Below are 16986 nucleotides of genomic sequence, written 5' to 3'. Positions count from 1 at the left end.
GTAGATTATGAGTGATAAATACTGGTGAACCCATTTAGAAACAAAACACCCTGTGTACGTCTATCCAATTTCATTCCCTTCACTCCTCTCCTAGGGTAACTGTTACCCAGAAGTTTATCATTTTTATGTTTTTTTTTTAACATTTGTGCTGTGTTTTTATGTACCTGTAAACAATATATAGTACTTTATTTGCATCATTTTGTATTCTTAGATAATTAAAAAAAATCAGCATTATGGTTGAAGGATTCATTCACGTTGTGTGACTAATGAGCATTAATTTTAGGTGTTCCATTCTATACCAAATATGTTTCCATTCTTTTGTTAGTGAACTATTGTTTACTTTTTTCTTTTGCTATTACGGGAAGTGATAATTTAGGTATTCTTGTTACATGTTGAAGTGCTTTGTTGAGTGCACTGCTTATAGGGAGAATTCTAGTTATTTCTTTCAATCATCTTTTCTAACTAGAAATTTAACATTTTACTTAAATAAATCAGTGCTTTGTGATTTTTGAGTTGTTTTCATTGGTTCTCTTAAGAACTGTGATCATTGATCTTGACCAGCATGTTGTATTGTTCTCATTAAATTTTCCAGCAAAAAGACTTAAGCTATGTAAATTCTCTAAGTTTTTGAATTTAGGCTAGATGCCATTAAAATGTGGAGCAGATGGTCATTTGAGTATTGGTAGAATGAGTCAAAAGCTATCATCAGGTGGTTCATTTAATGGTGGCAGATGTCTTCATAAAGCGTAGCAAAGGAAAAGAGAATTAAGTCTCTAGGGTAATACGGTATTCTATAGGAAGGAGAAAAAGGACTAATAAGTTTAGTTAGGGAATTAAGTTTTATGAAATGAACATTTTAAGGAATAACACTTGCCAAGGCTAAGGAGATTTATACTGGGAGGGAATGGTTTTAGATGAGAATGAATTGGGTGAATGTCTTAGGGGAAACAAATAAGCTACTGAAGTAAGAGCAGTAAAATGTTGGTCTTGCTTATTAAATACTTTTTCTCCTTTTTGTGTTTTCTTTAAATATCAACTTTTGTTTTAAAGTCAATTAATTGTGTTCTCATTAAAAATTCTGTAGTGCTCATCTTGATGGTGGAGTAGGCTGCTTTGTTTACTTTTTCCAATTCTCAGCCTTAGTCTGTTTCACAGCTGTTCAGTAGCTTTGTTGGCATTTGAACTGTGGGAACCAAGAAAGGATTTGGATGTGCTTTTGTGTGCATTAATGGTTTTCCTGAAGTATTCCCTAAAACCATGAATTGTAGGTTTTTTTTTTTTTAACCAGTTATCATTGTGTGTTTAAATGGCTCCTTTAAAGAAAACCTATACTTAGATTATGAGCTCAGTTGTTATCATTGTGGTTTGTGGAAAATGAGCTTAGAGCTGAAAAATAGGTCAATAAGAGAATAGCTGAAAACTGAACTTTTCATTTTTTTGGTCAGATGGGGAGGTTGGGATACATTTTCCCTGTGCCTCAGCCAACTCTCATTTGAAGAGCTGTGTAGTTAAGGACAAACCTCTTAGGTGCATAGTGGATACCGATTTGTTCAGTGCATTTTATTTTTTGTGATGACATAGGAGACCTGTTCTATACCTATTCGGAAACTTAACCACTGTGTGGACACTTACTTACTGACATTTGATATTAATTATGATGTTTTCATCCTGGTGCTTTCCTGGGGTAAGACAGGTTAGCCTGTGACTGCAGGCATGTGCCAATGAGGAGTGTGGTTGGATAAAGTATATATTTTCTTTTCATGAAATAGCTCAGTTAGTGTGAGGGTTAAAAGAAATAAAAACTTCTAAGCAGTAGTTACATACTCTATTGCTAGAGTATTTGAAAGTTGGTTTCTCTAAATATTTGCTGTAAATATGATGTTTTTGTTTTATTTTTATTTTAATTTATAGGTGACATACATGAACGTCTCTGATGATATACTCATATTAAATGCCCCTATCATTCAGCTGCTTCCTAGCATTAATATACACTCAGTGTAGAAGATTTGGAAAACCACAAAGGGTAATCCCACCAGTACATTTTGGAGATTATCTTTCTAGGTTTTTTGTGCATGTGTATTGTATGTCTTATATAATGGTATACTGTAGTTCTTTTCAGACTACTTTAGAAAATAGTAATGAGTTTATGAAAAAAATGTCATTTACCATATCAGTAATATTTCTTCTACAACATGGTTAAATTGCATAGATTTCTCTCTATGGACTACCATAGTTTACACATAAAATAGCCCCATATTTCTGACATAGGTTATGTTAAATTTTGTTTTTATCTACAAACAACTTAGTACCTTTGGATGTACTTTTTAAAAAATTTGAAGACAGCGTCACAGTCTTTTTTTTTTAAGATTTTATTTATTTATTTATTTATTTATTTATTTATTTATTTATTTAGGGAGAGAGAGGGCGTGAGCAGTGGGGAGGGGCAGAGGGAGAAGCAGACTCCCTGCTGAGCGGGGAGCCTGATGCAGGACTTGATCCCAGGACCCTGGGATCATGACCTGAGCCAAAGACAGACACTTAACCAACTGAGCCACCCAGGCGCCAGACAGGGTCATAGTCTTTAAGGCATTTGAAACATTTTGCAAGTACCTTCCATAAAGGTTGTATCAATTTATATTTTCCTCTTAGCAAAATCTGACTGGCTCACTCTTCGAAGGCATGTATTTAACCTATGCCAATTTGAGACGAGAAAATTGGTCTTGTTTTGTGTTTTGTTTTAAAAATATGAAAATAATATGGTTATAATAAAGCAATTCAGAAGTATACAGGATAAAACATGAGAGTGCTCTCCCCTTATCCTCCTGTACCCTGAGCCAGTGTCAGCTGTTTGGAGTGGGTTTTCAGATTTTCTCTCTCTGTATACTGTGTGTGCTCATTTGGGCATGTGTGCTTCATGTCATCTTAGAAAGACTACTCAAAATTGTAAAATATGCTCAGCTTTTTTTTCTAGCACTTTTATTATTTTCTGTTTTCATATTTAGCTTTTTAATTTAGTTTATTTTTGGTATGTTGTACTGTGGGGAACTGTAACAGAGTTCATACTTTTTTAAAAACTCGCTTTGAATGGTTACAGATTACCCCAAAACTTAGTGGTGTGTAACAATTTATATGTTCATTGCTTCCATGGGTTGGGGATTTGGAGACAGCTCGGGGAACGGTTTGTCTCTGCTCTGCAGTGTCTGTATGACCTCTCCATGTTCTTCTGTATCATAGGCGGCTTCAGGGTAGCCAGACTTACGATGAAAGACCCAGGCATGCAGGGTCTATGAATCTCGAGAGAGCTGTAAAGACAGACACAGACAGACAAGTGGCACCTGCATTGTCTTTTATGATCTAACCTCAGAAGTCTCACAGTGTTACTTCTGCTTCCTTATGTTGACTGTGGCGATTGCAAATGCTAAGGGCTAGTGGGGAAGAAAATACACCTCCTCTTAATGGTCATCTGTCATAGTCACAGTGTCAGAAGAGCAATTAAGATGGATATATATTGGTGTGGTCCCCTTTGGAAAATACAATCTGTCACACCTTTCCTCCACTGTAAATATAAACTCCATTTTTCAGGAATCTAATTGGTATATAATGTACATATAGAGCAGGGATACATCTGTATTTCATTATTAAAATCTGTGAATTTTTAAAAACTCATATTTTGATTTGCTATTTCTTATTATAAGTTGCAGTTGTATAAACATTTAAAATTCAGTTTAATAGTCCTGCATCAGACATAATGTTATGATAGTTCTTCAAAATCTTTATGTGTTGATTGGTTTTAGAATTTACTTTAAAAAATATCTTTGTGGGGGCGCCTGGGTGGCACAGCGGTTGAGCACCTGCCTTCGGCTCAGGGCGTGATCCTGGCGTTCCGGATCGAGTCCCACATCGGGCTCCTCTGCTGGGAGCCTGCTTCTTCCTCTCCCGCTCCCCTGCTGTGTTCCCTCTCTCTCGCTGGCTGTCTCTCTCTCTGTCAAATAAATAAATAAAATCTTAAAAAAATATATCTTTGTGAGCTAGAATAATTTCTTTCTTAACTTTGTAAACATTTCCTATTTGTTTTGGGAAATAATAGCTACAGGAATAATTGCAGATTGTTTTCAAAATGAACGTTATAAAGAATTGATGACATGTTGATTTAAAGTAAAATATAGCAAATTCTTAGTAACCCAAGAGATTACCCAGTTTAATGGGTTATTTGGTACCTTTTTTTTTTAAATCCTTGTGTGATTAAAAAAAAACCCGAACACTCTTTTTTTCTGTGAAATCATGTATATTCTCAAAAAAGAAGAATAGATAAAGGTTGCATTTCGCCTTTTGATATATATTCCAAATGACTGAAGCATGTAATACTAGTGAATGTTAGTAACTTTGAGTGTTATGGCTTAAAATCTGTGGTTTTTAATTTTAGTGTACATTCTGTTTAGAATATACTTTCTTTTGGGCTTATGGCTGATGATAATTTTCATGATTGATGCAGTCAGACTTAATTAGCCATAGGATAGAATACATTATCAACTGTTGAGAAGTAGTGGATTATATGCTGGTTTTTAGGACTGTCTTGCGTGGCAGTTGTGTCCACTGTTGCTGTGCTGGAGTGAAAACATTTAAGAGGAACTGAGAAGACAGATATAGCTGCAGGTAAATTATGAGCTTTGGGAGAAAACCTGACATAAAACAGTAATGAGAGAATTGCCATGGAGAAGGTAGGTAATTTGCTAAAACGGGTAATCCATGCATGAGTAATTGAATGTTCTCTATATGTAGTTTCTGGGAAATTGAGAATTTAAAAATTATTTGATTTTCTGTATAAGTTGCCAGATTTGCTTGGGATATATGATGATTTTGATCACCAAGTTATTTAAATAGATGATTAGTACCTTCGATAAATCTGTATCAAGATTAAATTAAGTGCAGTGTAATTCTTTATATTTGCATTTGCTTTAAAGCCTTTCAAAGTGTTTTTACCTCTATACATATCACTTTAGCATCACAAGGTCCCTTTCTGTATTATCTTTGTCTGCTTGGGCTGTCATAACAAACTACCATAGAGTGGGTGGTTTAACAACAGGGATTTATTACCTGTAGTTCTGGAGGTTGGGCAGTCCAAGATCAAGGTGCTGGCTAATTCGGTTCCTTGGTGAGCGTTGTCTTTCTGGTGTGTTGCCTTCTGGCTGGGTCCTCATGTGGCAGAGAGTGGGAGACCTCTTAGCTCTTTCCCTTCTTTTAAGGACGCTAATGTTATGGAGGCCCCACCCTCATTACCTCTTCTACACCTAGTTACCTCCCATAGGTCTCATCTCCAAATGCCAGCACGGGGAGGGTTAGGGCTACGACATACGAATTTTAGGGGGAGGGGAATGTATTCAGCCTGTAATGCACATGAAAGGAAGTATTTTCTCAATTTATAGATGAGAATATTGATCCCAGAGTAGTAATTAATTCTGTACATTACCTAGGTAGTGAGTTAGAGAACTAGTTTCTTAGATACTTTTGTTTCTACCATTTAATGCAACAATTTAAATCTGCAAGTCAGAAATCATGTCTTGTTATTTCCCAGCCTGACTATAATTTATTTCTAAGTCTCTGACAGTATTTCAAATTGCTGCCTAACAATGAAGCTGCTCCTGGTTCACTGAATACACACTGTGTTCTTCTGAGATTTCTTCTTCCTTTGAAGGGTCCACTCATCTGGTATTTCTAGGAAACTTGTCCTGATTCTTTTTTCTTTTTGTTTCTTAGATGAGTATCTATTAATAGAGGCCTGGACTTGCAATTTTTTTTAAAAGATTTTATTTATTTATTTATTTGTCAGTGAGAGAGAGAGAGCACAAGCAGAGGGAGCAACAGAGGGAGAGGGAGAAGCAGGCTCCCTCCTGAGCAGGGAGTCCGATGCGGGACTCGATCCCAGGGGTCTGGGATCATGACCCAAACTGAAGGCAGATGCTTAACTGACTGAGCCACCCAGGTGTCCCTGGACTTGCAATTTTAAGTGTGTGCTTATTTGTTTTTTTTCTTTTTTTTTTTTTCTTTTTCTTTTTTTTTCTTGTTAATGGCTCTCTCTCTCTTTTTTTAAGTAGAGCAGTTCTAGATTTCAGTTATTGTACTGTTTGTTCCTAAATACCTCCTATTTATTTGTTTTCTCTTGAATGATCTCATAAATACCTCTTATTTATTTGTTTTCTCTTGAATGATCTCATTTATACCTTTTGGTATAAATGGTTACTTTCTACATCTTTTGTTTTCTAACCCATAGCCACCAAGTCCTAAATCTCTCCTGACTGTGTTCTCTCCAGTTTTACTAGCTTTATCCTGGCTTAAAGTACCATTATTTTCACCTGGACTGTTGTGTAAACTTCTTACAATTTGACCCCTTTTCTCTAGCCACTTTAATTTTCTTCCTTTCTGTTCTCCATACTACACCAGGGATGATACTTGAAAGCAGCAGAGGGCCTGCCCACAGTAGCAGTAAAATAGTTACTGAATGAAATCAGTAGGTACTGATGTCTGCCATCTTCCCTGTCCCCGCAGTCAAGCATTTGTATGACAGGAGACAGCAGAAGGATTGCAGATGGAACATACTTGGTGTTGGATGTTGTGCTCCTTTGTGGTTCACTAGGCATCCCAACTTCCTTCTACTGTTCTTCCTCTGACCGACCCCCTTTTTATAAACCATCTCAGCTCAGGCACAAGTTTATCTTCATGTTTGGCTCTTTATTTAGAAAATAGTTACCTTACGGGATTTTAAACTTGAATATACAAATTAATTATGCAGGTTTTTTTTTCCCCCTTAACAGGAAGCAGCAATAGTGTATCAGTTCTTCTAGGGTTTAGTAATAACTTTACTTTTGAGCTCTAGATCTTGCACATTCTTTCTTCTTAGAACAGCCCTTACCTTTATTATTTTTTTAAAAGATTTTATTTATTTATTTAACAGAGAGAGAGAGACAGCCAGCGAGAGAGGGAACACAAGCAGGGGGAGTGGGAGAGGAAGAAGCAGGCTCCCAGCGGAGGAGCCTGATGTGGGGCTCGATCCCAGAACTCTGGGATCACGCCCTGAGCCAAAGGCAGACGCTTAACGACTGAGCCACCCCGGCGCCCCATAGAACAGCCTTTAACTTTAAAGAACATAATGCCTCCTCCAAAGGGAACAGAGGTTCTGAGAACTAAAGTGACTCCTTTTATTTAATTATGGAAAATTTCTAAACTTGGACAAAATAGGGAATTATATAATGAACATCCCAGTTACCACCTTCAACATGAGCAATCTGGTTTCATTTAAACCCCACCTTCTCTGCTCCCCCATTTTCTTGAAATAAATACTATTATTTTATATGTAAATACTTAAGATGACTCTTTCAAGGGCACAATAGCTAGTGAAAGCCAGAACTCAAATCCAGGAGTGTTAGTGTTTAATGGACAATACAGCGCTTGCTTGTATTTCCGTATTGGGCCTCATCATATATTACCATAAAGTAGTGACACTGATGTTCACAGGTCCCACATTGTTTAAAAAACTTCTAGTTTTAATTTATCAAGTGATCTAAATAGAATAGTGACCATTATCCCCAGTCTTGTTACCCAAAAATGTTAGTTATTTTCATTACTTTATAGTGGTAGCTTTTATAGTTTTTTTTTTAAGATTTTATTTTTATTTATTTGGGGGAGAGAGAGAGAGGAGACAGAACATGATCGTGGGGGAGGGACAGAGGGAGAGGGAGAGGCAGGCTCCCGCTGAGCAGGGAACCTGATGGGATTGTGGCCTGTGACCCGAACCAAAGGCAGATGCTTAACCGACTGAGCCACCAAGGCGCCCCCCTTTTATAGTTCTAATTGTCTGTGTCATTCATGTGATCATTTTTTGTGGAGGTCATATTACCAATTGCTTATTTCCTTTTTCCAGCCTTTATTCTTGTTCCATAAGGAAGACAAACGAACAGCAATCTTGACTATAGTATGTAGTTTCCTTTTACACTGAGAAACTTACTTGGTAATCTTTTCCTAAAGTTTGTTGTTTGGGATGGGGAGTTTGTCAATACCTAGGGATAGATGCTTAAATTAATTGATAGTTTGTTTCCATGATATCAAGAGGCTAAACTTGTTTTTTTTCTTTTGGAGTAATTGTTTACCTAGAGAATAGGTTGAAATTCCTCAAAAGATTCTGAGTATTTGAAGTCTGAAACATCTACTTGGTAGTAAATGATTCTTCTTTCTGTCACTAGATTGAACCTAAGTTTCAGTTTGTGAATGACAGCAAAAAAAGTGCTACCGAGAAGTACTCTTACTAATGAAGAAAGAAATGATAGAAAAGCTTTAGTCTATAACTTGTACTGATGAAAATACTTGAAATATGTTGTCTTGAAACTATATATGGTGCATTTGAAATACTCTTTCCTACTTTACTGAACTACTTTGTAAAATGCTCTGTTTTTATTTTTCCCCCAGGGAATTGTATTCAAGTAAATAATACTTGTAGTTAATGTAAGCATGTATCTTTGTTTTAATAGGCATCAAGCATGATGGAACCATGTGTGATACCTGCCGCCAGCAACCAATCATTGGCATTCGATGGAAATGTGCGGAATGTACAAATTATGATTTGTGCACTGTTTGTTATCATGGAGATAAACATCATTTAAGACATCGCTTTTATAGAATTACTACACCAGGAAGTGAGCGGTAGGGTAAACAATTTGTCTTCAATTGTAATTCCTTCTTGGCATTCAATTTTTTATACTATTCAGCCTTAAAAATAGGATTTGGAAATAGCTTCTGACAGCTGGTTCAGCACTAGGACGTAGGAGATAATAGGCTAGATGGGGACCAGGCCTGCCATATAGTGAGAAAAGAGCTCTGTGAAGACGGAGCTGTATGTATTTTTTCAAGATAATTTGGGCTATTCTTTCTCTGGCGTGGAGACTTGGCACTCCTCGATATTTGGAAATGCAAGGGCAATCCAAGAAAGGCTCACTATTTTCTTTTAACTGTGCATTCTGTTCTGTTGATTGCAGCCAGATGAACACTAGGGCCCGTTGATTGAATCAACAGGCATTTATTAAGACTCTATAGCAGCTACTATGCTTGTAAATTTGAAGACAACTAAAACACAGTGTTTTTTTTTTTTTTAAGATTTATTTTTGGGGGGGAGCAAGTAAGCAGGGGGAGGGGCAGAGGGAGAGAGAGAGAGAATCTCAAGCAGACTCCCTGCTGAGTGTGGAGCCTGATGCGGGGCTCAATCTCATGACCTTGAGATCATGACCTGAGCTGAAATCAAGAGTTGGACACTCAACCAACTGAGCCACCCAGGTGCCCTTAAAGCACAGTATTCTTTTTTCCTTTTTCTTCTAAAAAAGTTTATAAGCTAAGGGATTATTTGACCAATAGTGATTATCACGTGATGTTTTAAACTGTATATAGAGAGTATTAGTATTAAGTGTCTTAGCAAAGAGAGAGGAATATTAATTGTGAATTGGTACAGAGTTTCAGGTGATTGAATCTTCTTATGTAGATAGATAGGAATAATGTATAGGAGCAAGAATCTAGCCAGTCGTAGGGAGGCAGCAGAAATAGTAGAAAAATGGATTTAAGTATAAAACTGTCCCAGTTCAGGGATGCCTGGGTGGCTCAGTCAATTAAGTGTCTGCCTTTGGGTCAGGTCATGAACTCAGGGTCCTGGGATGGAGCCCTGTGTTGGGCTCTCTGCTCCGTGGGGAGCCTGCTTCTCTCTCTCCCTCTGCCTGCTACTCCCCCTGCTTGTGCTGTCTTTCTCTCTCTTTCTCTCTCTCTGTCAAATAAATAAATAAAATGATAAAAAAAAAAAAAAGACTGTCCCAATTCAAATCCTGGTCCTGCTGTTTATTAACTGAGTAGTTTTGAACAAGTTGTTTATTCTTGTCTTTTGGTTACACTTTTTAAAGTTAGGGTATAATAAAGACATTCTAGAAATGAATAAAATAATGAGGTAAAATTAGCAAAACAAAAGGAAAAACCCCAAACCTTTTTGATTTTATGAATGAGAAGGATATAGAAGAATAAGGGAAAGAGGGCCTTGGAGAGCCACGCTGGTCCAGATTGTTGAGTGTACAATTTTTTCAAGGTCCATAGTCCTCTGTAAGTATTCGGTACTTTGGAGACAAGTTAGTGTTAGGTCAAATCCAGGCCACTGATGTGTTTTACTTGGCCCATACTGTGCTCTAAAGTTTTGAACACATGTATGCATGTGTGCATACACACGTGCAAGCACGCACACACACATACCCAAAGACTGTCAGCACTGGGCATTTGTTCATGGTAACAGTTGTCTGACACAGGAGCATCTGTAACCTTTAGACAGATCATGGTCTTGAGTTCACCAAAGTCCGTACCACTGCCTCTTGTCTTCCTGAGCCTGGGATCAAGTGCTCCTTGCCTTTTGTTGTTGCCGTGGTGTTACGTTTTTGGCCTTAATTTATGTTCTTCTCTGACAGTTGTAGGGATTTGAGTTTGCCACTTCTGAAGTGGTGAAGGATATAGTGATACTCTGAAGTGGTTAGACTGGATTCGTATGTTGATTCCATCCCATTATAATTTAGCTTTTGTGACCCGGGATAAATGACTTACCTCTTTGAGACTCTGTTTCCTCATTTGTAAAATGGATAAAATAACAATACCTTTCTTAAGGAGTGTAGTAGACTTTTACACTTTTGTAAGTCCTTTACTTACAGTAAAAGCTCAGTAAATATTAGATATTATTATTTTTCTGACTACTACTATCATCATCATCACCTGTGGAATGTAAAGGTATTTATGTATCATGCTATTAAGGTATTAACTAGAACAAAGAAAAATCTTTTATATTTTTAAAATAGCCTTTTTTATAATTTTATTTTTAAAAATAAATTGGGGTGCCTGGGGTCTCAGTTGGTTGAGCATCTGACTCTTGATTTTGGCTCAGGTCATGATCTCAGGGCCATGGGATTAAGTCCCAGGTCAGGCTCCATGCACAGTGGGGAGTCTGCTTGAGATTCTCTCCCTCTGCCCCCTCCCCACACTTGCTCACTTTCTCTCTAAAATGAATTTAAAAAATCTTAAAAAAAAAAATTACTGGTGGGGCACCTGGGTGGCTCAGTCAATTAGGCATCCAACCCATGATTTCAGCGCAGGTCATGATCTCAGGGTCGTGAGATTGAGCCTGGCATTGGGCTCTGTGCTGGGTGTGGAGCCTGCTTGGGATCATCATGCCCCCTACCACCTTCACTCTCTGAAAAAGAAAAATTTACATATATAAAAATAGATAAATGATGGTTAACCTACTTTTATGTAATTTAAAAATAAATACTTTTATTTTTAGGGTTCTGTTAGAGTCTCGTAGAAAATCTAAGAAGATTACAGCCAGAGGAATCTTTGCAGGTGCCAGAGTGGTACGAGGAGTGGACTGGCAGTGGGAAGATCAGGATGGAGGAAATGGACGAAGGGGAAAGGTGACATTTTTTGTTGTTGTTGTTGTTAATTCATCATGTTATTCTAGAATATTGTATGTTCAGAAGATTTTTATTATTATAACTGAATTTCTTGGCACATTTTTTCTTATACCAGTAACAGTTTTTAAAATCTTCATTTCTTTTTTTTTCTGGAAGAATAAAGATTGTTCCTACCCTGTTGTAAATATTGATATTCACTGAGAAGGTTGTTGGGTAGATTTTACCTTTCTACTTTGTGGCTTCATATTGCCATTTTGTTGCCCAGAATGCATTTCTGTGCATCCTATTTGGACCAGTCCTCCTCAAACTGTATACCATGCTTTTGACTTTCTTGTTATTAAGATTTCATTTGAATTTACTTGTTGTATATTTAATTCCCTTGAAGGCCTGTTTCTGGGGAGGTAGTAGGCATCTACTTTTGTTATCCAGTCTACTTAACTCTGTTATCCTTCTCAGGGAATTGTCCAGGAGTCAATTATAGCAGTTTTTCTGAAGGGAATTTTGTATAGCTTGTTTAATTGGGGTGGGATAGCCAGAGATATTGGGGTAACTTAGTATAGATTCTTTTGAATTTAAAATTTTTAAATGTTTTTTCAAATACATATTTTCTTTTTTTCCCTACTACATGTTTTCTAAATTGTTATTTGAGTATTATTATATTGATTTCATTTTAAATAATAAGGTCTAATTTTAACATTTGGAAGTCGGACATAAGTACTTTGATTTTTACTAAGGAAGCAAACTTTGCTTTTTTTTTTTTTTTGAATTTGGTAAATATTTATCAAACACTTAGTGTGTGCAAGGTTCTCTTCCAAACATCAGGGATATGGCAGTGGACAAAAGAGACAAAATTCCTACCCTCCTGAAACCTGTATTCTAATTAGATTTGATAGGCAAAAAATATAAATCTATATTTTGTGACTGTCGTATGGGCTGTGAACCAGCAGCAGAGGTGTTACTGACAGCTGGTTAGAAATGTAATAGGTCCCCTTTCTCCTAGACCTTCTAAATCAGGATCTTCATTATAACAAGATTCCCAAGGTCATTTATATGCACATCAGAATTTGAGGAGCACTGCTTTGAAAGGAAAATAGAGCAATGTGAATTTGGAAAAGGTGCCACCTCTAAATGGATGGAGTGCTATGGGGCATGCTTGGCAAGCCCGTTGGAAAGAGAAGGCACCCTTTTGTGGTTGGGGGCAGGAACACTCTTGCCCCAGTGACTAGGTCTTGGTAAGTAAGGTGTGGACTGGATATCAGCCCTACTCTCCTCCTTAGTGAGGCCACTTGTGTAGTGAACAATTTTCACAACCATTTATAGCAGTTCTGTATCATACAGAAGAATGTATAAAATATGTGAAAGTTTTAAGAATAGTAGTAAAATGAATACTTTTGTTCCCACTATACAGATTAAGAATAGAATGTTAGGAGTACCTTTAAAGGACTACTTTTGACCCTTTCACAATTGTAAGCCCCCCCCACCCCCCCGATAATGGATTTTTGCTGTTCTTATTCCATTGTTTTTCTTTGTTGTTGTAGGACAGTGCTTTGTCCCACAACATCTAGGATTTCATTTTTGAAAAGACCAGTAGCGAGCACAAATTTAGTTATCATAAGGTTAGCGTAGAATTGCCACTTTTGGATAAAAGCTCCCATGACAATATAAACTGAACAGTCTCTGGCTAACCTGTCTTGCTTCCCTGGGAGTTGACAAGAATCCTGGGGTAGTCAGTGGACAAGGTCATGGGAAACACAGGGCTTCACAGGACCTCGGGCAGGGCAGAAGTATGGGCCAGGTGGTGGGCCTTGGGCAGGCATATGTTAGAGGGGATGAGTTACTATGTATTTTTTGCTTCTAAGATCACTATTGTCCACCTCAAAGTTTTAGGAGTAGGTCAAAGCAGAACGTTTTGTGGTGTGAGATGAGAGGCCTCAGCTAATCTATGTGGCAGGAAATGGGGGTGGAGGAAAGAGTAGGAACTTCATTATTACTTGGTCTAAACAAGCCAAGTGCAGTTGAGAATTTGGGTCAGACTCACCTAGGCAATGTGTCCGGAGGTCAGTAAAATGGTACAGTGGCAGTGGGGATCTTGGTGATAGCCTTCAGCACATCTGGCCTGTGAATCACATGGCTGTGATTTGCACAGAACACCCTTGGTGTCTGGTGCCCAGCAGTCATCCTGGAAGCTCCTTTTGATGGATGACTTTGCCTCTTTCCTGGCTGGATCTCATGTTTTCTGTAACCTATTATATCATCTTACTTAGCTTGTGCTTTCTTTTGGTAGAGTACACTTCTAATAGCTTCTTCTGAAAGAGTGTGTGAGAAGTACATTTGTAATATTTTCATTCTTAATTTTTTTTAGCTTTTTATTCTTCCTCACAATTTATTATATGGTCAGAGGGTTAGAAATTATTTTTTTATCAGCTTTTGAAGGCAGGTTTTGAAGTCTGAAGCCACATCATATATGGAACTTTCTGAGATTCTGTTATTTTGGCACTTTTTGGGGGGATAGTAAGTAGGCATTTTTGAAGCTTTGGGTCATCAGTATTACATTTTTGGTTTGTTATGATTTAATCCATGTTGCATCTTAAGAACATAATGAGGAAAAAATAAATGAAACCATCTTGTACATGTGACTGAGTAAGGGAACTTAATATAATAAGTCTCTTTAAGAACATGTTTGAGATTAAATGTAATTTTTATTATCTGACTTTTATTTTTGCCCAAGTGTGTATATGAAGAACATTTTTCAAGTCCCTTTTTTCTCTTCAGTGCAGGCTGCTCTATCTTAATCCCCTGGTTAACCTCATAAATAGTGTGTAATGTATTCTTTCATTATCTTTTTTTTTTCCCACCTGCGTGTGAGGCTAAGGATTCTCACCCCACTGCCATTACTGCATGTGCTCAACTACATGGCCAGTAGGAGCTATATTAAGGGGTACATACCAGCCCAGGCTGAGATTGCAGCACTGACACAGTCTTTGGCCCACCACATGCCAACATGTCCCATGATTTGCATGGTGATAACAAAGTTCATGCGCAAAAATAAACATGTCAGGTGTGGGCTTTGGCAAACATGATGCAAAGACACCATGGAAATGTGTAGTGTATTCTTTTTTTTTTTTTTTTTTTAAGATTTTATTTGTTTATTTGTCAAAGAGAGAGCACAAGTAGGGGAAGTGGCAGGCAGAGGGGCTTGATCCCAGGACCCCGGGATCATGACCTAAGCTGAAGGCAGACACTTTACCGACTGAGCCACCTAGGTGTCCCTGTGTAATGTATTCTTTTTTCTTTTTTTTTTAAAGATTTTATTTATTTATTTGACAGAGAGAGAGACAGCCAGCGAGAGAGGGAACACAAGCAGGGGGAGTGGGAGAGGAAGAAGCAGGCTTATAGCAGAGGAGCCTGATGTGGGGCTCGATCCCAGAACGCCGGGATCATGCCCTGAGCCGCAGGCAGATGCTTAACCGCTGTGCCACCCAGGCGTCCCTGTGTAGTGTATTCTTAAGAGATTTCTCAAGTACCACTACTGTGTTAGTATTTGAAGACTATTTTCATTTTACAAATGTTTTTGAATATGTCAGTTGTGTTTTACATAGGTACATTAGATATATTTTTTTCTTTTAAGAAAACTTTAAAAAATATATTTTTTTATTTATTTGAGAGAGAGCATGTGTGCGAGCGGGGGAGGGGCCGAGGGACAGGGGGAGAAAAAAATCTCAGGAAAACTCCGTGCTGAGTGCAGACCCCGACTTGGGGCTCGATTTCACGACCCTGAGATAATGACCTTAGCCGAAATCAAGAGTCAGGTGCTCAGACGACTGAGCCACCCAGGCATCCCTAAAAAAACTTTTTATTATGGAGAATTTCAAACATACATCAGAGTAGAAAGAACAATATAACGAATTCCCATGCCCCCAACACCCAACTTCAAAACTTGTCAATATTTTTTTAAAATTCCATTTATTTGTTGAAGAAATCAGGTTCTTTGGATTTTTCCTGTTGATTCTTTATGGTATTGTTTTACTTGTTCCTCTAACCCTTGTGTTTCTTATAAACTAGTTGTTAAAGGTAGAGGCTCGATTGGATTAAGGTTCAATCTTGTTTTGGCAAGAACCTCATAAGTAGTGCTCCATGCTCTCTGTTGCATCACATCAGGACATGTTAAGTCTGATTATCTTACTGTTAGTGACGTTAAGATTGATCAGCAGAGCCAGGTATTGTCAGTTTGATTCTTTTATAGAGTTCCTCAGCAACCTTTTGCCTAGTGGTTTTAGTAGCTCTTCTGCACATCTTTCTTAATCACAACTGAAATTATAAAATTAATGTAGTTACTTTCTTAAGCCTTCCACTTTGTTTCCCCCTCAAAAATAAGTCAGATCATATTAACAAATGAAGGAATTTCATTTAGGATTCAGAGCTTAACTAATGAACTTGCTTATATCCCAAGTAATTTGAAATATAAGATGAATTTGATTTAAATAAAATTTGTAGTCTTTGTTTTTTAGTCAAATGCTTTTTTGCGCCCCTTATAAAAATATAGACTTATGGGGCACCTGAGTGGCTCAGTTGGTTAAGTGTCTGCCTTCAGCTCAGGTCGTGATCCCAGGGTCCAGGGATCAAGACCCGTGAACGGCTCCCTGCTTAGCGGGGAGCCTGCTTCTCCCTCTCCTCCCTGTTCGTGCTCTCTCTCATTATCTCTGTCTTGCTCTCAAATAAATATATAAAATCTTAAAAAAAAAATACAGACTTATTTGATCTAGCATTGGTTTTTTTTTTTTTTTTTAAGGATTTATTTATTTATTTTAGAGAGAGAGAGTGCAAGCATAGGGGTTAGGTGCAGAGGGAGAGAGAATCTTAAGCAGGCTCCATGCCTAGACTCGGGACTTGATCTCATGACCCCAGGATCACACCCTGAGCTGAAAGTGAGAGTTGGACGCTCAACTGATTGAGCCACCCAGGCGACCCTGGCATTGCATTTTATCTTTTTTTAAGATTTTATTCATTTATTTGAGAGAGATTGCGCAAGGATGAGTGGAAGGAGAGGGAGAGGGAAAAGCAGTCTCCCCGCTGAGCAGGGAGCAGGTCCCAGGACCCTGGGATCACAACCTGAGCTGAAGGCAGATGCCTAACCGACTAAGCCACCCAGGTGCCCCCTAGCATTGCATTTTTAAAACAAATGAGGGGCGCCTGGGTGGCTTAGTCATTGAGCGTTTGCCTTCGGCTCAGGGCGTGATCCTGGCGTTCTAGGATTGACCCCCACATCAGGCTCATCCACTGGGAGCCTGCTTCTTCCTCTCCCGCTCCCCCTGCTTGTGTTCCCTCGCTCGCTCGCTGTCTCTCTCTCTGTCAAATAAATAAATAAAATCTTTAAAAATAAATAAATAAAACGAACGAAGTAGAATGTTTTAGAAACAGAAGGAATATTTTACTAAAGATTGCATATTTCACTTTAGAGTGTTAGAAGTTGTTGCTTTATAATGTTACACAGTGGTTAGCTGTGCAGATCATAAAG

General features: G+C 38.0%; 1 protein-coding gene across 1 annotated transcript in view; it reads left to right on the top strand.

The window, feature by feature from the left end:
* The window catches only part of MIB1 (MIB E3 ubiquitin protein ligase 1), a 128869-nt gene that overhangs the window by 13866 nt on the left and 98017 nt on the right, over positions 1 to 16986 (top strand). The window contains exons 2-3 of the mRNA XM_045781962.2: positions 8520 to 8691; positions 11342 to 11471. Coding sequence (XP_045637918.1) covers positions 8520 to 8691; positions 11342 to 11471 — 302 coding nt within the window. The remainder of the gene's footprint in view (positions 1 to 8519; positions 8692 to 11341; positions 11472 to 16986) is intronic.

Source organism: Ursus americanus, chromosome 19 (genome assembly GCF_024610735.1).
Source record: "Ursus americanus isolate L20-20 chromosome 19, mUrsAme1.1.p, whole genome shotgun sequence".
Taxonomy (NCBI): Eukaryota; Metazoa; Chordata; class Mammalia; order Carnivora; family Ursidae; genus Ursus; species Ursus americanus.
This window is presented reverse-complemented; position numbering and strand designations above follow the sequence as displayed.